Here is a 22,399-nt window from a genome sequence, read left to right as displayed (position 1 = left end):
AGACCATGTGGAATTTTTGAGGCGGATGTTGGCAAAGACTCCGGACCTGGACATGCACCTGAATCATGGGGACAGGGCTGGACCGGTCATCACAGGTCCCTAAAGGGGTCGACAAAGGAGCTGTCGGAGTTTTTGGAATGCATGGAGGGGCAGACCCGTGGCAGTTTGAGAGGCTGAGGCGAAGGAATTTTCATATTTATCGCATGTCAACCAGGTGTACTCTCGGATTGACTTCTTTGTCCAGGACAAGGTTGGATCGGACTATTCGGCGATCGTGGTGTCTGACCACATGCCGCATTGGCTGGATTTGTGGACCACATGCCGCATTGGGTTGGTTTGGGTCAGAGGTTAGGAATCCTGCAGTGAGATGTCATGAATGTGATGGAGTACTCCCCACATGCCTGGATGAATGCGGCTCCAACTACACTCAACAAGTTCAACACCATCCAGGAGAAAGCAGCCTGATGGATTGGCACCCCCTTCCACAAAAATTCATTCTCTCCACGACCGATATACAATATCAGCTGTGTGTACCATCTACAAAATGCACTGCAGGAACTCACCAAGGGTCCTTAGGCAGCACCTTCCAAACCCACAACAAATGCTGACCTCGCCAGCAAATTTTTCACATCCGATTTTTAAAAAAATCTGTGCTGCTGCAAATTAACCATCAATCAGCTGCGCAGGTGGATAGGCACCCAGTCCTCAAGATCGAAGACCTCTACGCCAAGCTGGCGGGAGGCTTAACCCACTCAAAATTAGGTCTCAGCCACGGATATCTACAATTGGAATTGAACAGAGTCTCAAGTTTGCCACGATAAATACACATCAGGGTCTATTTCACTACATTTTGCCAATACTACACTTCCCTTTTAACATTACTCATATACATTTGCTTCCATCTAAAAACATGTTGGTGTGGAGAAATGTTACTTGAAATTGTAATTTGAGTTTAGTTTTAGCTGTGAAGGGTATTTTAAAATCCCATTTGGTATAGTAAGTCGCCTCTTCCATCTCCAGGAGCAACTGGTTGCAGCATTGAAAATTTTCAAATGCATATTTCAATATGGTTACATGGATATACTGTACTTACTCATCAGAACTAGTGTAAATATATCCCGTAGATGATTACAAAGACAGTTGTTACTGTTTGAAGAAAGAACAGCTGCTTCCTATCTACAAGGATTAGTGCAGGCTTCTTGTCTACGAGAGATGATGCATGTTTCCTACCAGAGGCAAAATTCCTACTGTGACTAGCATTGTAGTGAGACTGCAGCTCATTCATTCACACTCCATCAAAAGAGGAGCTATGGAAGCGAGAACATATGAGATTGTGAGCGTGGGACAGGGAGAGAGGGGCACTGTGTGAGAGTGAGCAAAAGTGTGGAAGAAGGAGAGATTTTGTGAAAGAGAGTGCAAGAAATTGGCTTGGGAGATAATATAATAAATTGAAAGGTATGTAAGGTGCCTAATGGAAAGATTATCAAATAAGTCTTACTGGACCATTATTACAGCAGAAATAAAGATGTATTTTTAATTCCATACCTCTTGAAATTAACTTACTTTGTAATCAGCTGCTTTGTATTCTGTGAACAGAGAAATGCATAAAATGAACTGGATTATAAATAAAACCAAAAGATTCCACCTTGGTATAGTTATTGCAAAAATCAAATGATACACAGACCTGCAGGAATACTGCCATCTGAGGTTCCTCTGTAAACTGCAGAGCTGTTTCTACCAGCTTGCTTGCCCCCTCCAGGTGATCTCCATGCTGCCTCATCAGAGATCGGACATATTGCACTTTCTCCTCCTGTTCACGAGTAATACATTGAAGCATTTCCTTTTTTCTCTCTTCCAGAATAGCATACAGCGCATCAAATTTTTCACAAAGGAGTTGTTTTTGTCTTCTGCTGTTATCCTGAAAACATATGTGATGCACGATCAATTGCACAAAGACGAGACTTGGATACAATCGAGGCTTTAATACACAGAGATGTGTGGCCTCCTACAGCAGCTGGCGAAATGGCCGCTGTACAAAGAGCACACATATTTATACTCTGCTTACTGGGCGGAACCAGCAGGCAGGGAACTACCCCCACACCTGTAGTACAGGGCCTTACCAGAAATCACCTAATATATACATCAATGGTGACGACCACATTCGCCCCCTGTTAAAATTGAGTCTGGCGGTGGTGGTGTAGAACTATATACAAGTACATTATTTAAAATACAGAGAGAAAGAAAATTGAGTCCAGCAGGGTGGAGGAGAACTATATACAAGTACACGTTTTTTTTTTAAATACAGAGAGAATTATACAGAAGGATGATGTTTCAAGAGTCCCGATCAAGTTACAGGTTCAGTTGGTTCAGAGCCTTGATCTGCCGCTGGGAGCACCGCAACGGTGGCAATGATTCCGGTATCGGTCTGGCCCTCGGTGACTCCGGGAGCGTGCTGAAATCCTCGCCATCCTTGGATGTGGGCAGGGGGAGGACGGATTGTCCTGGGGCGGGAGATGCGGCTGGGTGGCGCCGGGCCGGAGGGGTGTGTGTGGGGAACCTGCTGGTGCCAGGTCCCTGAGGGAGACAGTATCTTGGCGGCCATCAGGGCACGCTATGTAGGCGTAATGTGGGTTGGTGTGGAGTAGCTGTACCCTTTCGACCAAAGGGTCCGCCTTGTGGAGTCGAACATGCTTACGGAGGAGTACGGGTCCTGGAGCTGCAAGCCAAGTCGGGAGTGACACCCCGGAGGTGGACTTCCTGGGTAAGGCAAAGAGATGTTCATGGGGTGTGTCATTAGTCGCAGTGCATAGGAGCGACCAAATGGAGTGGAGTGCGTCGGGGAGGACTTCCAGCCAGCGGGAAGCCAGGAGATTTCTTGACCGTAGGGCCAGCTAGACGGCCCTCCAGACCGTCCCATTCTCCTTCGCCACCTGTCTGTTTCCCCGGGGGTTATAGCTGGTTGTCCTGTTCGAGGCAATACCCTTGTTGAGCAGGAACTGACGCAGCTCATCGCTCATAAATGAGGATCCCCTGTCGCTGTGGACATAGGCGGGAAATCCGAACAGAGCGAAGATGGTGTTGAGGGCTTTGATGACGGTGGCAGACATCATATCAGGGCATGGAATGGCGAAGGGGAATCTGGAGTACTCATCAACCACACTGAGGAAGTACGTGTTTCGGTCGGAGGAGGGGAGGGGCCCTTTGAAGTCCATGCTGAGACGTTCAAAGGGGCGGGAAGCCTTCACCAGGCACGCACGGTCTGGCTGGTAGAAGTGCGGCTTGCACTCCGCACATACTTGGCAGTCTCTGGTGATTGCCTGACTTCCTCAACGGAGTAGGGCAGATTGTAGGCCTTGATGACGTGATGCAAACGTGTGACCCCCGGGTGACAGAGGTTGTCGTGCAGAGTCCGGAGTTGGTCCACCTGTGTGCTGGCACATGTACCTCGGGATAGGACATCGGGGGGCTGGTTGAGCTTACTGGGGCGATACAAAATCTCGCCGTTGTAGGTGGAGAGCTTGATCCTCCACCTCAAGATTTTATCGTTTTTGATCTTGCCCCACTGTGTGTTGTTAAACATGAAGGCTACTGACCGTTGGTCAGTGAGGAGAGTGAATCTCCTGCCCGGCCAGGTAATGCCTCCAATGCCGCACAGCTTCAACGATGGCTTGGGCCTCTTTTTCGACAGAGCAGTGCCAAATTTCAGAGGCATGAAGTGTGGCGGGCAGAGCAACATCTGAAGCGTCGCTCTCAACTTGAAACAGTAATGTCTCGTCGACTGCATGCATCGCGGCCTTGGCAATGTCGGCCTTGATACGGTTGAAGGCCTGGTGAGCCTCGGCCGTCAGGGGAAACAGAATAGATTGAATGAGTTTGGGACCCACTGGGCCTAGTAAGAAAAGAACCCCAGGCATCGTTTGAGGGCCTTGGGGCAGTGAGGGAGGGGGAGTTCCATGAGGGGGTGTATGCGGTCGGGATCAGGGCCCAGAACTCCGTTCTGGACCACATAGCCGAGGATGGCTAAGCGGTTCGTGCTGAATATGCACTTCTCCTTCTTAAAAGTGAGGTTGAGGAGAGATGCGGTGTGGAGAAATTTGGCAAGGTTGGCGTCATGGTCCTGCTAATTGTGGCCGCAGATGGTGACATTATCCAGGTACGGGAAGGTGGCCCGCAGTCCGTACCGGTCAACCATTCGGTCCATTTACCGTTGGAAAACCTAGAAAACCGTTGGTGACGCCAAAGGCAACCCTGAGGAAGTGGGAAAGGCGGCCATCTGCTTTGAAGGCAGTGTATGGGCAGTCCGCCTTACGGATGGGGAGCTGGTGGTAGGCGGATTTCAGGTCCACAGTTGAGAAGACCCAGTACTGTGCACATCTGATTGACCATATCAGATATGCGTGGGAGGGGTACGCATCCAGCTGCGTGTACCGATTGATGGTCTGGCTGTAGTCAACGACCATCCTGTGTTTCTCCCCAGTTTTCACCACGATCAGTTGGGCTTTCCAGGGGCTGTTGCTGGCCTCGATTATGCCTTCCCGAAGTCGTCGCTGGACTTCGGACCTGATGAAGGTCCTGTCCTGGGCGCTGTACCGTCTGCTCCTGGTGGCGATGGGTTTGCAATCTGGAGTTAAGTTTGCAAATAGTGGGTCGACCTTTAGGGTCAAGAGGCCGCGCACAGCAAGGGGTGGTAAGGGCCTGCCGAATTTCAGTGTTAGGCTCTGGAGGCTGCACTGGAAGTCCAGGCCGAGTAGCAGGGCAGAGCAGAGGTTGGGGAGGACGTAGAGGCGGAAGCCGCTGAACTCCACACCCTGGACGGTGAGGGTGGCAATGCAGTACCCCCGGATCGTCACGGAGTGGGACCCGGAGGCCAGGGAGATTCTCTGGTTGGCGGGGTGTACTGTGAGGGAGCAGCGCCTTATCGTATTGGGGTGAATGAAGCTCTCGGTGCTCCCGGAGTCCAGCAGGCAGGAGATTTCATGCTCATAGATCTTGACATTGGTGGAAGCAGTTGACAGGTTGTGTCGGCGCGACTGGTCAATTGTGACCGAGGCGAGATGCGGCTGGTCGACGATGGTGGCAGGCGATGAGTTGCCCGGGGGGGCATGGGTCCTGGCATCGTGAGGAAGACAAGATGGCGGCGCCCGATGATCCTGGGTAGAACAAGATGGTGGCGCCCACGGGCCGCACTTGGTAGGGGTTGAAAAAGATGGCGGCGTCCACGGGCCGCACATGGTCCGAGGAGGGGAAGATGGTGGCGCCCACGGGCTGCACGTGGTCCGAGGAGGGGAGGATGGTGGCGCCCACTGGTCGCACGTGGGGGGAGTCGGAACAATAGCGGCGACTGCGTGGGCCTGGCACGCCGCAGAGAAGTGTCCCTTTTTGCTGCCGGCCTTACAAAGGGCAGTCCAGGCCGGGCCGTGCTGTGTTGTCGGGGGGTGTTTAGGCTGCCCACAGAAGTAACATTTGGGTCCCCGGGGTTGGTTGGCTGCCTCGCAGCCAAGGTATGGGGTTGGCTGAGGGGGGTCACTGGTGAGGTCCATGATGGGGCGGCCGTCTGCAGAGTCCACGATGCGCACGAGGGGTGGGCCGCGCGGCCGGGGGCGTAGGCCTGGATGTTGCGCGAAGCGACTGTAAGCAAGAGCGCTAGCTTTTTAGTCTCAGCGAGGTCGAGTGTGGCCCCTTCTAAGAGGCGCTGTCGGATGTAATCGGACCCTATCCCTGAGACAAAAGCGTCTCTCATGAGCAAGTTCGAGTGTTCCATGGCTGTGATGGCCTGACAGTAACAGTCTCTAACTAGGGGAATCAGGGCATGCCAGAAATCTTCCACTGACTCGCCGGGAAGTTGACGACGAGTGGGGAGGATGTGCCTGGCGCAGAGCGTGTTAGTCCACTGGGCGTAGTTTTCTTTCAGTAGCACCATGGCTTCTGCGTAGGTCGGCGCATCCTGGATAAGCGGAAAGACGTTGGAGCTCAGCCGCGTGTAGAGGATCTGAATCTTCTGCGCTTCAGGAATTGGGTCTGACGCAGACCTGACGTCAGCTTCAAAACAGGCTGGCCAATTTTGAAAGTCCTTTTTGGCGTTCTGACTGCGAATCCAGTTGAGGGCGATCCGGCTTGATGCGGAAGTTCATCTTCTGAAAACTTTAGTATATTAAATTGATGCACGATCAATTAGACAAAGACGAGAGTTGGATACAATCGAGACTTTAATACACAAAGATGTGTGGCCTCCTACAGCACCTGGCGAAATGGTTGCTGTACAAGGAGCACATATTTATACTCCGCCTACTGGGTGGAGCCAGCAGGCAGGGAACTACCCCCATACCTGTAGTACAGGGACTTACCGCAAATCATCTAATATATACATCAGTGGTGACTACCACAATATGAAAGTCTGATTATAGAAGGGACAGACAGATGGAACCAAATAATGGACACAAAGTATTGCAGTGGACAAAACTGGCTTTTAAAAAGAAAGCTACAATGTTGCACTACAGTTTCTGACATTAGGAAGCATTCCCTGCCGACTCCACAAATGCTACTCGGTAAAAGACATCTTAAAGCAACTTTTCCTCCTGTCCTAATGAGGTGCGTCACAACTAGAAAGCCACGCCTCACATTGCCTTGCACAGAATACCATATAATTATGGCATAGATTACAATATACTTGTACAGGTTAGGTAGATTAGCCATGCTAAATTACACCTTAGTGTCCAAAGACGTAAGGTTTGGTGGGTTGGCCATCATCAATGTGCGGGATTACAGAGATAGGCAGGGGAGTGGAACTCCGGTGGGGTGCTCTTTCGGAGGGTTGGTGCAGACTTGATGGGCTGAATGGCCTCCTTCTGCACTGTAGGGGTTCTACTTATGGCACAAAATACAATATACTCATGGCACAGATTTTGAAATCTCACCCGAGATCGAACTTTGTTCAATTTTACTCCCTCTCCATGATCTACAATCCGTCCATCAGCCTAAATATTGAAGATGGACAGGAAAGACCTTGAAGTGACCATTAAGTGGCCACTTAAAGGCCTTAATTGGGGCAACGGTAGGCTTCCCATCTGAGGCCCGGCCCGCCCTGGTGTAAAACTGGGTCCATGTCGTGCAAACTGTTAACGTTAAATTGTTAATGGTTCGATCTTTACCACTTCCACCCCTGGCAAGGTAAACCTATTCCCTGAAACTTATTGCCAGCCCAGAATCTCAGCTGAAAGAAATTTCCAAATATTAAAGGAACTTAGTTGCTCGAGTAACTTTGGATTGGGTCCTCAAATAAAAGGTCCGCTCCCCAGAAGGTTTCAACCTAACAAATTTAACTTAGGATAGAACATATATAGCAGTATATCTTAGCAGAATGAACTATTGTGGAATTTCCCAATATCAGCTCTTAGGATCCTAACTTAGAATCCTAGAATATTGTTATTTTATATGTGGGTTCTCAAGAGAATATAAGATTGAGACACCAACTTGTGTATACTTCTTTAATACATACTTCATATTCAAACCAATTGCAGCTTATACATGAGCACTATAGATGGTAAATAAAGCTAATCATAGCATGTCAATAGGGTTTTAAAATACTTGCAACTTATAAGTCCGCTGTAATAAACAGTCTTGTTGGATAGCAAACAAAGGTTGAATAAAATAATTCTATGCACAATCCCATATGATTGCTTATGATTTTGAAGTGCCTTTGCCTCAATTATAGGGAACCCAACCATAGACTGGACTCGAGCTGTGGCTGTAAAGATAACTGACTAATGGCTGAATAAAAGAGAAAACGCTGGAAAATCTCAGCAGGTCTGGCGGCATCCGTAGGGAGAGAAAAGAGCTAACGTTTCGAGTCCGATGATTCTTTGTCAAAGCTTTGTCTTTTCTCTCCCTACAGATGCTGCCAGACCTGCTGAGATTTTCCAGCATTTTCTCTTTCGTTTCAGATTCCAGCATCCGCAGTAATTTGCTTTTATCTAATGACTGAATAAGTGTCTGAACTAATAGACACTAATTTAAAGCAAATTTAATTGGGACTGAAAAGGGCTTTCGTTGTGTACTGTATTCTTTCACAAGAACAAGTTGCTTATCAAATGTGAGAATGTCCTCAGACGATATAACAATTTGGAAATGCAGGTGGCTAGTTGGCTGCTTCCCAACTCACAAGAGACTCAAGGTTGACCTGTTTACACCTGGCAGCCTGGTAACAGCCCAAACACAGCAGCCATATTTCAAATGTTTTATGTCAAGCTGTATGTTTTTAACCTTTTATTTGATAATGCTAATTAACTGTTTTAATTTGCCATTAGCGTTTTTCATAAAATTACCAGTAGGAGCCACTAAGCAATAATCAGAAGTAGGAATCTGGCAGATACTTATTCTAAAATAAAAGCAAATTGCTGTAGATGCTGTAATCTGAAACAAAAAGAGAAAATTCTGGACAATTTCAGCAGGTCTGGCAGCATCTGTGGAGAGAAAAGGGAGCTAACATTTCGAGTTTGACAAAGAGTCATCCAGACTCGAAACGTTAGCTCCCTTTTCTCGCCACAGATGCTGTCAGAGGTGTTGAGATATTTATTCTCACTGGTGCAAATGTGCTGAATCCAGTTATCCAACCGAGATCAGACAACTTCAGGACACAGCGTGAATCAAGCCTCAGCACCTCTGCTCTGCATTATCTATCCAATAAGTCTTTACCAATTGAAGCATCAAGGGAGCTCATGTAACTGCTACATGGCAGGAGGAGAGTAGTGAATTGCATAGTTTCCAGCCAAAGTGATACCTAGTCCAATGTTTCATGCTGTTGTGCCAATGTTGCTACACTCCTACTAATGGAGTTTATTATGCAAGACTGCAAAGGGCCAGATGGGCATAGATTCACCACAAAGTAACTTTTATGTTGGTCTATCTAGAATTTCCAATAAATAAACGAGAGCTTTTGATGTATCCCAGTTTACTCACAAAATGCAAGGCACACAGAATGAATTGGCAAATGCAGAGGTAATACTGTTCAGGTTAACAGGCTCATAAACTTAACAGTGTACTATTTCTGAGATTTTTATTACACTATATTGAAATAAAAGATGGCACCCAGTTGACTGTTTCAAAAATTCAATTATTTTTCTCTCCAATACATATTTTGGATTTATTGGAGCAAACCATTTGCTAATAATGTCTTTACAAGTACAATTGTTATTGCATTTTGAATTCCATGGCCTTGACCAAAAACTATAATGGAAAGAAAACATTTGAAACGAGACACTTTTGCAGCTGGTATCCAGTGACCCAACTGGAAAGTTCAAGTACAAACAACAGAGGCGGTGAAGATTTTGTCCAGTTTTGATGTTCCGCTCTTCCTAATTGTAAAGTGCACTCATTGTCCAGGCCTCGATGCCAAAATTAAGCAAGGAGCTTGACGGCTAATTTTAAAATCACATCCTTGTAAGACGTAACCGGTATCACATGTAGAAAGTAATTTAGAATTCTCCTTTGCTTAAGCCTTTCATTGATCAAAGGTGAGGCTGAAAGCTCACTATTAGAAGGACTGTGAGCACAATTCAGTCATGTTATGCTTGACGTTTGGAGCCAAGATACCTTATTACAGGCAGATTATATTGGCTATATACATTGGACATTCTAGGTTTATCTGGAACACTATTCAAGCTTCATCAGGCATTTTGTGTATGCACACATTAGTGCAGTGCTGCTCCGAAGGAACTATGGAGCCCAGAATGTGTATTACGGAGTCACAGATATTGTATGTGTTCAACACATAATATAATAATAATCACTTATTGTCACAAGAAGGCTTCAATTAAGTTACTGTGAAAAGCCCCTTGATTGGCACCCCTTCCACAAACATCCACTCCTTCCACCACTGATGGACTGACACTGAAACTGTGGCAGTCACGTGTACCATCTACAAGATGCACTACAGTAATTCATCAAAACTCCTCAGACGGCACATTTCAATCCTGCAAGCACTGCCATCTGAAGGGGCAAGGGCAGCAGACGCATGGAAACACCACCACCTTGAAGTTCTCTCCAAGTCACTCACCTCCTGACTTGGAAATATATATTGGTGGTATATGCCTCCTGATCAGCACTGTGGTGTACCACATGGACTTCAGCTGTTCAAGAAAGCAGCTCCCCACCATTTTCATGGACATGGAGAGGCACAAAGGGGGTCTATGATTTTTGGGTTGACGCACACAGGGGATCCCCAAAGGGACGTGGGCCCCCTTCTTGCCTGATTTTAGCTCGTGCAGTGTAACCTGCTTGGTTACCTCGCTTTCCCCAGCCTTACCCAGCCACCTGTATTATGGTGAGCAATTACAGATGGGAAATAAATGTTGGCCTAATCAGTGATGCCCAATCTTATTAATTAATTGTTTAAAATCTGCTTCCATTGATGTCAGGGTTAAGAACCAGAGGACACCAATATAAGATGAATGACAAAAGAACCAACAATGACATGAGGAAAAACGTTTTTATATAGCCAGTGGTTAATGGGTCTAGAATGCACTGACTGAAAAGGTGGTGGAGGCAGATTAGAAAATGGCTTCCAAAAGGAAATTCGGTAAGTACCTGAAGATAAAACATTTGCAGGGCTATGGATGAAGGATGGGATGTTGGACTTGCAAAGTTGCCATTGCGGTTGTTCAGCGGTAGCAGTGAGAGCAGTAACCAGGGGGCTGTCGGGAAGGTAGGTTTCCAACTTTAAAAACTTACCTTTTAGGAGAAGCGGCCTTCAGTTGTTCAACGGGAGCAGCGAGAGTAGTAACCAGAGGTCTGTCGGGAAGGTAAGTTTCCAACTTTAAAAACTTACCTTACAGGAGAAGTGGCCTTTGTCTTTTAACTAACTTTTTTTTCTGAGTTTTTTTTGTTTCAGAGCAGCAGGAAACGGGAAGTCTGCCATGGGGATTTCTGGGAAGGTGCGCAGTACCTGTATGTGAGTTGGGCGGTTGCTAAACCCGACACACTACACTTCTAGTGTCCCCCACTCTTCCACCTCCTCTAACCTAAGGGGTTGAGTGAATATCAGGTAAGCTCTTCCTTTCTTTTTCTTCTTTTATCTATAGGGGATGGCAGAGAAAGCAGTGCAATGTTCCTCCTGCAGAACATTTGAGGTGAGGGACGCCGTCAGTGTCCCTGCTGATTTCACCTGTTGGAAGTGCACCCATCTGAAGCTCCTCAGAAACCATGGTAGGGAACTGGAGCTGGAGTTGGATGAACTTTGGTTCATTTGGGAGGCAGAGGTGGTGATAGATAGAAGCTTCAGGGATGTAGTTACTCAGAAGAATCAAGATAGATGGGTGATGGTGAGAGGGGCTGGGAAGAAGCAGTCAATACAGGGATCCCCTGTGGTCGTTCCCCTTAGTAACAAGTATACTGCTTTGGATAAAGGTGGGGGGGGGGACTTACCAGGGGTAAGCCATGGGGTACAGGTCTCTGGCACAGAGTCTGTCCCTGTTGCTCAGAAGGGAAGGGGGGAGAGGAGTAGAGCATTAGTCATTGGAGACTCCATAGTTAGGGGGATAGATAGGAGATTCTGTGGGAACAAGAGAGACTCGTGGTTGGTGTGTTGCCTCCCAGGTGCCAGGGTCCATGATGTCTCAGATCGTGTTTTCGGGATCCTTAAGGGGGAGGGGGAGCAGCCCCAAGTCGTGGTCCACATAGGCACCAACGACATAGATAGGAAAAGGGATAGGGATGTAAGGCAGGAATTCAGAGAGCTAGGGTGGAACCTTAGAGCTAGAACAAACAGTTATTTTCTCTGGGTTGTTACCCGTGCCACGTGCTAGTGAGATGAGGAATAGGGAGAGAGAGCAGTTGAACATGTGGCTACTGGGATGGTGCAGGAGGGAGGGTTTCAGATATCTGGATAATTGGGGTTCATTCTGGGGTAGGTGGGATCTCTACAAACGGGATAGTCTACACCTGGATCAGAGGGGTACCAATATTCTGGGGGGGGGGGGGGGGGGTGGGGGGGGGGGGAATTTGCTAATGCTCTTCGAGAGGGTTTAAACTAGTTCAGCAGGGGATTGGGAACCTGAATTGTAGCTCCAGTATACAGGAGGTTGAGAGTAGTGAGGTCATAAGGTTTCAAGGTTGCAGGAGTGTACCGGCAGGCAGGAAGGTGGTTTAAAGTGTGTCTACTTCAACGCCAGGAGCATCCGGAATAAGGTGAGTGAATTTGCAGCATGGATTGGTACCTGGGACTTCGATGTTGTGGCCATTTTGGAGACATGGCTAGAGCAGGGACAGGAATGGTTGTTGCAGGTTCCGGGGTTTAGATATTTCAGTAAGCTCAGGGAAGGTGGTAAAAGAGGGGGAGTGGTGACATTGTTAGTCAAGGACAGTATTACGGTGGCAGAAAGGACGTTTGATGAGGACTCGTCTACTGAGATAGTATGGGCTGAGGTTAGAAACAGGAAAGGAGAGGTCACCCTGTTGGGAGTTTTCTATAGGCCTCCAAAAAGTTCCAGAGATGTAGAGGAACGGATTGCAAAGATGATTCTGGATAGGAGCGAAAGTAACAGGGTAGTTGTTATGGAGGACTTTAACTTCCCAAATATTGACTGGAAACGCTATAGATCGAGTACTTTAGATGGGTCCGTTTTTGTCCAATGTGTGCAGGAGGGTTTTCTGACAGTATGTAGATAGGCCAACAAGAGGCGAGACCACATTGGATTTGGTACTGGGTAATGAACCAGGACAGGTGCTAGATTTGGAGGTAGGTGAGCACTTTGGTGATAGTGACCACAATTCAGTTACGTTTACTTTAGCGATGGAAAGGGATAGGTATATACCGCAGGGCAAGAGTTATAGCTGGGGGAAAGGCAATTATGATGCGATGAGGCAAGACTTAGGATGCATAAGATGGGGAAGGAAACTGCAGGGGATGAGCATAATTGAAATGTGGAGCTCGTTCAAGGAACAGCTACTGCGTGTCCTTGATAAGTATGTACCTGTCAGGCAGGGAGGAAGTGATCGAGCGAGGGAACCGTGGTTTACTAAAGTAGTTGAATCACTTGTCAAGAGGAAGAAGGAGGCTTATGTAAAGATGAGACGTGAAGGTTCAGTTAGGGTGTTCGAGAGTTACAAGTTAGCTAGAAAGGACCTAAAGAGAGAGCTAAGAAGAGCCAGGAGGGGACATGAGAAGTCTTTGGCAGGTAGGATCAAGGATAACCCTAAAGCTTTCTATAGGTATGTCAGGAATAAAAGAATGACTAGGGTAAAGAGTAGGGCCAGTCAAGGACAGTAGTGGGAAGTTGTGCGTGGAGTCCGAGGAGATAGGAGAGGTGCAAAATGAATATTTTTCATCAGTATTCACGCAGGAAAAATGAAAATGAAAATCGCTTATTGTCACGAGTAGACTTCAATGAAGTTACTGTGAAAAGCCCCTAGTCGCCACATTCCGGCGCCTGTCCGGGGAGGCTGGTACGGGAAAAGACAATGTTGTCGAGGAGAATACTGAGATACAGTCTACTAGACTAGTAGGACTTGAGGTTCATAAGGAGGCGGTGTTAGCAATTCTGGAAAGTGTGAAAATAGATAAGTCCCCTGGGCCAGATGGGATTTATCCTAGGATTCTCTGGGAAGCTAGGGGATTGCTGAGCCTTTGACTTTGATCTTTATGTCGTCATTGTCTACAGGAATAGTGCAAGACTGGAGGATAGCAAATGTTGTTCACATGTTCAAGCAGGGAAGTAGAGACAACCCCGGTAACTATAGACCAGTGAGCCTTACTTCTGTTGTGGGCAAAGTCTTGGAAAGGTTTATAAGAGATAGGATTTATAATCATCTAGAAAGGAATAATTTGATTAAGGATATTCAACATAGTTTTGTGAAGGGTAGGTCGTGCCTCACAAACCTTATTGAGTTCTTTGAGAAGATGTCCAAACAGGTGGACGAGGATAAAGCAGTTGATGTGGTGTATATGGATTTCAGTAAAGCATTTGATCAGGTTCCCCACGGTAGGCTATTGCAGAAAATACAGAGGCATGGGATTCAGGGTGATTTAGCAGTTTGGATCAGAAATTGGCTAGCTGATAGAAGACAAAGGGTGATGGTTGATGGGAAATGCTCTGACTGGTGTCCAGTTACTAGTGGTGTACCACAAGGATCTGTTTTGGGGCCACTGCTGTTTGTCATTTTTATAAATGACCTGGAGGAGGGTGTAGAAGGATGGGTGAGTAAATTTGCAGATGACACTAAAGTCGATGGAGTTGTGGACAGTGCAGAAGGATGTTACAAGTTACAGAGGGACATAGATAAGCCGCAGAGCTGGGCTGAGAGGTGGCAAATGGAGTTTAATGCAGAAAAGTGTGAGGTGATTCATTTTGGAAGGAATAACAGGAAGACAGAGTACTGGGCTAATGGTAAGATTCTTGGTAGTGTGGATGAGCAGAGAGATCTCGGTGTCCATGTACATAGATCCCTGAAAGTTGCCACCCAGGTTGAGAGGGTTATTAAGAAGGCGTATGGTGTGTTAGCTTTTATTGGTAGAGGGATTGAGTTTTGGAGCCATGAGGTCATGTTGCAGCTGTAAAAAAACTCTGGTGCGGCCGCATTTGGAGTATTGCGTGCAATTCTGGTCGCTGCATTATAGGAAGGATGTGGAAGCATTGGAAAGGGTGAAGAGGAGATTTACCAGGATATTGCCTGGTATGGAGGGAAGATCTTATGAGGGAAGGCTGAGGGACTTGAGGCTGTTTTCGTTAGAGAGAAGAAGGTTAATTAGGTGAATTAATTGAGGCATAGAAGATGATCAGAGGATTAGATAGGGTGGACAGTGAGAGCCTTTTTCCTCGGATGGTGATGGCTAGCACGAGGGGACATAGCTTTAAATTGAGGGGAGATAGATTATAGGACAGATGTCAGAGGTAGGTTCTTTACTCAGAGGGTAATAAGGGCGTGGAATGCCCTGCCTGCAACAGTAGTGGACTCGCCAACATTAAGAGCATTTAAACGGTCATTGGATAAACATATAGATGATAAGGAAATAGTGTAGATGGGCTTTAGAGTGGTTTCACAGGTCGGCGCAACATCGAGGGCCGAAGGGCCTGTACTGCGCTGTAATGTTCTATGTTCTATGGCAGAGATCTGGCATGGACGTGGCGGGCCAAATGGCCTCCTTCAATGTTATAATCATTCTCTGATGCTATTAATGGTACAATTAGTTTACTAAAATTTAGTTATAGCAAGAAGAAACTAAAAGTAATATTTTGAGTGTTGGAATGTATTCCTCGACCCCACCTGTCGAAAAGTCAGTCAGCGCCAAATTGACTTTAAATCTGTCTACCCTGCAATGACAGTGCTCTGGGGATGGTTTTAATTCATTAAGAGTGAAATTCAGCCTTTCAGGGACACACTGAGTGGGATTCTCCGGCCCCCCCCCAGTCATTGTTTTGGCAGCAGGAGGTGGCATGGCATTCGCTGGTGGAGTATTTCTCTGCTCCCATCGTTGTCAATGGGAATTCCCATTAAAGCCACCCCATGCTGCTGGGAAACCTGCGGGAGGGGTGCACTGCCACCGGGACTCACATCCCACTGGCGTGAATGGTCGGAGAACTTTGGCCAATGTCTTGCTAGATTGTCTCTACAGTCTACACTCCCAGCTGAACCAGAGTACAATAGTGGCCACTGCTTGGACGACAAAGAGGCCAGAGAAGAACTGAAGATTGATACTGGGACATTTTGGCCATGGCCATTTTTGTAACTCCAGAGAGGGGGAGGAAGGAGGGTGGGCTTTTAGAGGCCAGGGGAGAGGCACAAAGGGGGGGGGGTTTATGCTCTTTGGAAATATGGGAGGAGAAGTGGGCCTCTTACTTACCTGATTTTAGTCCATGCAGTGTAATTTGCTGGGCTACTTGACTTTCCCAGCCTTACCCAACCACATGTATTGTTGTAACAGGGTGAGCATTTGGTCCTTAAATTCCATTAATTGTCCACCTGAAGGCCTGAATAGGCCTGAGGGCAAGGAGGACTGCCTGACACCTTACCCATAATATGGAGGACAGGTCGGGTGTGGACATGAAGGTGACGGGCTGGCCGCCCACTTTTTTAAAATAAATTTAGAGTACCCGGTTAATTTTTTCCAATTAAGGGGCAATGTAGCATGGCCAATCTATCCACCTTGCACACCTTTGGGTTGTGGGGGCAAAACCCACGCAAACATGGGAAGAATGTGCAAACTCCACACGGCCAGTGACCCAGAGCCAGGATCGATCCTGGGACCTCGGCGCCGTGAAGCAGCAGTGCGAACCACTGTGCCACCGTGCTGCCCTCTCGAAGCATATTAAACAATTCATGGGGAATCAAAAGTTCAAAAATAGCAAAACACAGTAGGAAAAGTATTTATTATGGATCGTGTGTTGAATTATGGAAGTTACACTCTAATTGCGGAACAAATTAATTAAAAGCAAATGAGAAAATGCTGGAAAATCTCAGCGGGTCTGGCAGCATCTGTAAGGAGAGAAAAGAGCTAACTTTTCAAATCCAGATGACCCTTTGTCAAATGCACTGACTGAAAAAGTGGTGGACCCGGGGACCCGGGTTCAGTTCCGGCCTTGGGTGACTGTGTGTGGAGTTTGCATGTTCTCCCTGTGCCCGTGTGTTTTCACTGGGTGCTCCGGTTTCCTCCCACAGTCCAAAGATATGCTAGATATGTGGATTGGCCATGCTAAATTGTCCTTTAGTGTCCAGTGTCCAGCAGGTTAGGGTTATGACAGGAGTGGAGTACTCTTTCAGAGAGTTGGTGCAGGCTCAATGGGCCTCCTTCTGCACAGTAGGGATTCTATGATTCTAGTACTGAGGCTTCTTGGTATCATCGTAACAGTTGTCAATACTTCGCATAGGAGTATATGTTCTGCTGGAGATAATTCAGCTGTATTTTCCAGGCAAGATGTGACTATTTAGTCGTAGGATAATAGATTCATAGAATACTTAGTGCAGGAGGAGGCCATTCGACTCATTGAGTCTGCTCCGACCGTCTGAAAGACTACCCTCTCTAAGCCCACTCCCTCACCTAACCTGCACATCCCTGAACACTAAAGGGCAGTTTTTAAAATCATCTTGGAACTTTGTTATTTAATCTCAGGTCCTGAAGTCTGCCCTGGTGGATACTGGATGAGTTGGAAGCACTATGGGTGATGAGTGGAATTATAGGTTGGCATGGCAGTCACGAGGGCTATGGGGTGGATAGAGGAAATTAAGTAGCATGGGTTGGCATGGATGGGACATGTGAAGCATGTGGAGTGAGGGCTGGATGCTTGTCTTATGTTTTTCTGTTTGTAAAAATAAAGCTTCGATACAGTTGGCTTTCCCCAGCCCTCCTCTGCACCAGGCATCCTCCATGCCAGGTACCCCCAGCACCTGTTCCGGGTTCACCCAACCCGACTCCTAACATAACCCTCTACGCCGAGTCGAAAGTCTGATATTCAGTAAAACATTTTCATAATTCGGGCTTGCATAGCCTGGAATTCGAAAAGTCTAGGTCCATGCGTCCCTCAGAAAAGCCAGAAGGGGGAGCAGGGTGCTCAATCTAGTATTCCCTCCGAATCGCTCTGCAATATCCAAAGTTCCACCTTCTCACAGAGACAGCGCTCTCACAAAATTCAGATCCAATTATATGTCTGGACTAGGCACCCACTTGAAGTCAGTCTGTTGAGAGATTTTACCCAGGACAAGTTCGCCCTCTATTGGTAGTAAATATTTTACTTGCCTGCACACAAGGGAAACATCCACATATACAGATTGCAGCACCAGGATACCACGATTTTCCATTAACCCTGTACTGGTCATTCGGTGCATTTCTAGAATACAGTTAGGCATTATGAATAACGTGGTTTGATTTAGTGGTTTAAAGGTTAGTGATTTACATGACACTTTCTTTTCCAGTCAGAAGACCTCCAGGAGATGGGCAAAAGTTGTGGATCACTGAAGATACCGATTCATACAAGTAGATCCATCGTATCGTCCTCCGAGTTTAGTGAGACTGATATCACTGTCTGTATTTCTTTTAGTTTTTCTCTTAATCATGTAATTTGATCATCAATTGTAAGTGAAATACCTTTAAGCATATTAAATATTCAGTTAAATGGCAAATGAATGGGAAAAAAGGAATATCAAAGCAGGCCATTTGGCCCCTCGAGCCTGCTCCACCATTTAACTCGATCATAACGGATCTTCTACCTCAATGCCATTCTCCCACACTTATGTCCATAACCCACGCTGCAGTTTTCATAGTTTTATTTGTAGAATCAGGTTCTCTCAGAATAGTGTTACCCTCCACCCCAGTGAGTACATTCAACAATTCTGACTATTATGAAATATCAGTTCTTGGAATGGAATAATTTTCCACAATCTTGTATTTCCCTAGCTTGGTCTATGCAATCCAAAAGGTTAAAATTAGATTTGCTGAGAATCTGTTCAAATATGATGCTCCATTGGTCTAATGTAGTAAGAGCTCAGTGTGTAAGGTGTACGAAAGCACAGGTGCAATTGGGTTTATAATTACTCCCCCTGTCCATTTCTGATTTTGCGCTCATCTATTTGTTTCTGCCAGACCTCTTCATTTAACCTTCTCTGGATGATTCCAGATTAACCCTAAAGTTAACATCCCAATTTCTTTATCTGAAGCAAAAGCTGACCTACTTTCCCCTCAGACTGGCACCATAGCTCTCCCTGCTGCATTTCCAATTTGTCTCCAATTGCCCGAGCGTCAATCAACTGAAATCTCCTCCAGCACCAACCTGCTTCTGACTGTCCTTATCCCTTTGTGGAATCCCCTGATGTTCCTTAATTCTCTCTCAAAGATATATACCCTCCGACTGCATTAAAGTTACTTCATTTACTATTTGAAGTGGCATTAACAACAATAGAAGGACCAATAACAGAGTGACTTGTGGGGGTTTTACTTTTTAAGTAAACAGATGGTAGCAGCACAGAAGTGCACAAGAGCTTAGAAATTGCAGCACATTGGGTCGCCTGCAGTGGTGGGGCAGTGGGGAAAGTTGGAATTTAAAGTTTTTTTAAAAGTCTGGAAAAAAAGTCATTGATGAAACTGTGGCAAAAATATTTTTTTAATCTTCTCAATATATTAAAGAAAATTATTTAAAGGAAGAGAAGTGGAGAGAAAGAAGGAATTATGGGGGTGCCCAAATGCCAGCTTCAAAGGGCCTAAGGATGTGGAATGATGGAATCAATGGGTGCTGGGATGGAGTGGGGTAAACAAGGCTGAAAGAAATTAGAGGTATAGTAGAGCAAGGCTGTGGAGTGATCTAAAGACAACAATTAGACATTTTAAATCTAGTCTATTACAATGGAGTGAGTCCATGTAGATTACTGGGGATGGCGATAATTGTCAAGTAGAATGTAGCAAAAGATAAAATGTAGGCTACTGAATTTTGGAGAAACTGGAGATTGAAGGATGGAATGCTGGAATGGTGAGCATTGGAGTAATCAAGTTTGGCTGCAACAGTAGTGGTGAGGTAGAGGTAGGAGGTGCTTCAGAAGTGTAAATAATGCTGGATGTGTTATTTGAAGCTTTGCTTTGGGTGGAACATTACGCACGATTTCATACAGTGTGGTTCTGCCTGAATAGGCTTTGCTTTGGGTGGAACATTACGCATGATTTCATACAATGTGGTTCTGCCTGAATAGGCTTCCAGATTGGGGCAGGTTTCAGGGACAATGGAGTAGAATTTTTGTCTTCCCAATATGCAGTGGAAGGAAGTGGTAGCACCCTCTGCAAAAAGCAGGAAGTATGAGGCAGCTCTTCTGCTATCATGGATTTCTTCATACCCAGTTAGGCTTCTTAACCAATCATCAGCCCTTTCAGATAGATAATGTTACATGGCAGGGACATGCCTGAAACAAAGAATGAAACAGGAAGAAAGTTGGTACACCTCCGATTTGCCAATTCCCTGACTGTAACAAGGGAGTTCATGATGTAGGCTCAAGTTCCAGATTCCTGATCTTAGTTGTGATATTTGGGAAGTCACCAAATACAAGCCAAGTACTTTCTCATAGGAAAATGGCAAAAAAAAATAGAAAAGGCTCGTCCCCCACCTTCGGCTCAATTACATATTGGCAGCACTTGCAAAGAAGGCAAATTTCCAAATATAGTCTGTGCTTCATCACTTTTTTGGTTAAGTTTTCTTGCTGTATTAAATATCGAGTATGATGAATTAAATAAAAAGATAAAAAGAGAAGCTCCAGAACTGGCTAATTAAACATGATTCAGCAATCTTCCTGACTGGAAATGCGGATCAGGAGGTTAGTAGACAATTAAGGGACATCGAGTGGCTGATTCCTGCGTCACTTTAATTCTACTGCACATGCAATGCACCTGAAGGAAGTTAATGCTTTGAAAATCCTAACAACCTGCTTGTTGGAAGCATTCCTCTGTTATGAGATAGGTTGCACGACGTAAAGAAAACACCCAGCCTAAAAAACATGTTGAGAATGCACTGAGCATGCCTTAGGAGGCATGTAAACATGTTCCCGTGGTTGAAACCACAGCTGGCAGTATCACTAAATCCAAAAGCCAGTAAAGCAGTGTGGTGAATGTGCTTCATGTAATCCACACTGTATAGTATTGTGTCCTTGTGGGCTCTGTCTGTGAGCCGTTGTGGCCCCTCCCACTACTGGAAGTATAAGGTGCTGCAGCCTTGCGAGCCTGCCCTCAGTTCTTCTGGTCGCAGGCAGGCTCAGTTGTAAGTCTATTAAAACCACAGTTTACTTCTAATCGTGTCTCGAGTGAATTGATGGTCACATCAAGCAGACACTGTCAGCGCAACAATAAACATGGCCAATCTGCTTTGTGGAGATTTTTGAAAGAGTTTCCTGTACCACCAGGTCAACATTACAACTCAACTATAGGTACCCATAGGAAAAAAACATTAAAATAAATTTGGAGGGTTATTAGGCATGATTCTGGTGTTGTTCATCAGGTGCACTCAATGTTTTCCCAGCGGTTATGCTCATGTGCTACTCCAATGAACGTGACATAGAGGCTTTACTCCCGTAGATCCAGAACAATGATCGTTTCTCGGCACTTTGGCCAAGATCAAGTGTAGTATCTGTTGGGCCTTTTGGCTCAGATCTGCGGTGGAATTCTCCGACCCCCCGCAGGGTCGGGGAATCACCCGGGGCCGACGTAAATCCCACCCCCGCCGTGGCTGGAATTCTCCGCCACCCTGGAATCGGCGGGAGCGGGAATCACGCGGCCCGCGCCAGAGTGGTTTCCGCTACGCCGATGGCGCCCCCCGCGGCGGTTCTCTGGCCCGCAATGGGCCAAAGTCCTGCCGCTGACAGGCCAATCCCGCAGATGTGGTTTAAACCTCTTCTAGTGCCGGCGGGATTGGAGGCACGAGCGGGCCCCCGGGGAGGCGCAGGGCGATCGGACCCCGGGGGGTGCCCCCACGGTGGCCTGGCCTGCGATTGGGACCCACCGATCGGCGGGCGGGCCAGTGCCATGGGGGCACTCTTTTTCTTCCGCCGCCGCCATGGCCTCCACCATGGCGGAGGCGGAAGAGACCTCCTCCACCGTGCATGCGCCGGTGGTGACGTCAGCGGCCGCTGACACACCGACGCATGCGCGGACCGGCGAAGGCCTTTCGGCCAGCCCCGACGCCGGGCGGCATAGCACCAAAGGCCGTTTGCGCCGGTTTAGAGCCATCGGCGTAGCGGAAACCACTCCGACGCGGGCTTAGCCCCTAAAGATGCAGAGAATTCTGAACCTTTGGGGAGGCCCGACGCCGGAGTGGTTGGCGCCGCTCCGCTACGCTGGGACCCCCCGCCGCGCCGGGTAGGGGAGAATCCCGGCCCTGGTTTGTCTCGCTTGCAGGGACCATGAATTGGATTCAATTTGAAATTTGAATTGGTTTTTGGAGCAGGCAAGGAGCTGGATTAGGGGTTTGCCCCTGTCTACACTCTGAGGCCTCGCTTTGTAACTCAGGAAAAGTAATTTTAAAAAATCTTATCCTGAACAATAAAATAAAAACAAAACACTGTAGAGTCTGTGTTACAGACTCAAAACGTTAATTCTGGGCGTGATTTTGCGACCCCTTTGCACCTGCTGTCGCTCTCCATGCACCGGGAGCATCACACACACGAGGCGCCCAAATCGGACTTTGTGCCAGACACAAACCTGTGCACGAGTCACCCTCGTTGGCAATGATCCAGAAAATCATATTTAAATGACTCATTAAGCTCATTTAAATATGCGCCGCCGGGTTAAGCCCTCACCCAGGCCCCATTTAGTACTCCACAAGCGGAGACCAGACATGCTGGCCACTCCTAGGGTCGCAGGAGCCCATTGGAGCCCCTTCTCTCCCAGGTGGTCAGGCACAGGGCAAGGCAGTACCCTGGCACTCCCCCTGGCACCCTAGCACAG

At 47.0% G+C, this 22,399-nt stretch overlaps 1 protein-coding gene across 1 annotated transcript in view; it reads right to left on the bottom strand.

Moving 5' to 3' along the window:
* Positions 1-22,399, bottom strand: part of trim54 (tripartite motif containing 54) — a 66,857-nt gene that overhangs the window by 24,436 nt on the left and 20,022 nt on the right. The window contains exons 5-6 of the mRNA XM_038800026.1: positions 1,685-1,918; positions 1,564-1,586 (exon numbers count right to left, since the gene is read on the bottom strand). Of these exons, the coding sequence (XP_038655954.1) occupies positions 1,564-1,586; positions 1,685-1,918 (257 nt within the window). The remainder of the gene's footprint in view (positions 1-1,563; positions 1,587-1,684; positions 1,919-22,399) is intronic.

This window comes from Scyliorhinus canicula, chromosome 6 (assembly GCF_902713615.1).
Source record: "Scyliorhinus canicula chromosome 6, sScyCan1.1, whole genome shotgun sequence".
Lineage (NCBI taxonomy): Eukaryota > Metazoa > Chordata > Chondrichthyes > Carcharhiniformes > Scyliorhinidae > Scyliorhinus > Scyliorhinus canicula.
The sequence above is the reverse complement of the archived record's forward strand: the minus strand, read 5'-3'. Positions and strand labels throughout refer to the sequence as shown.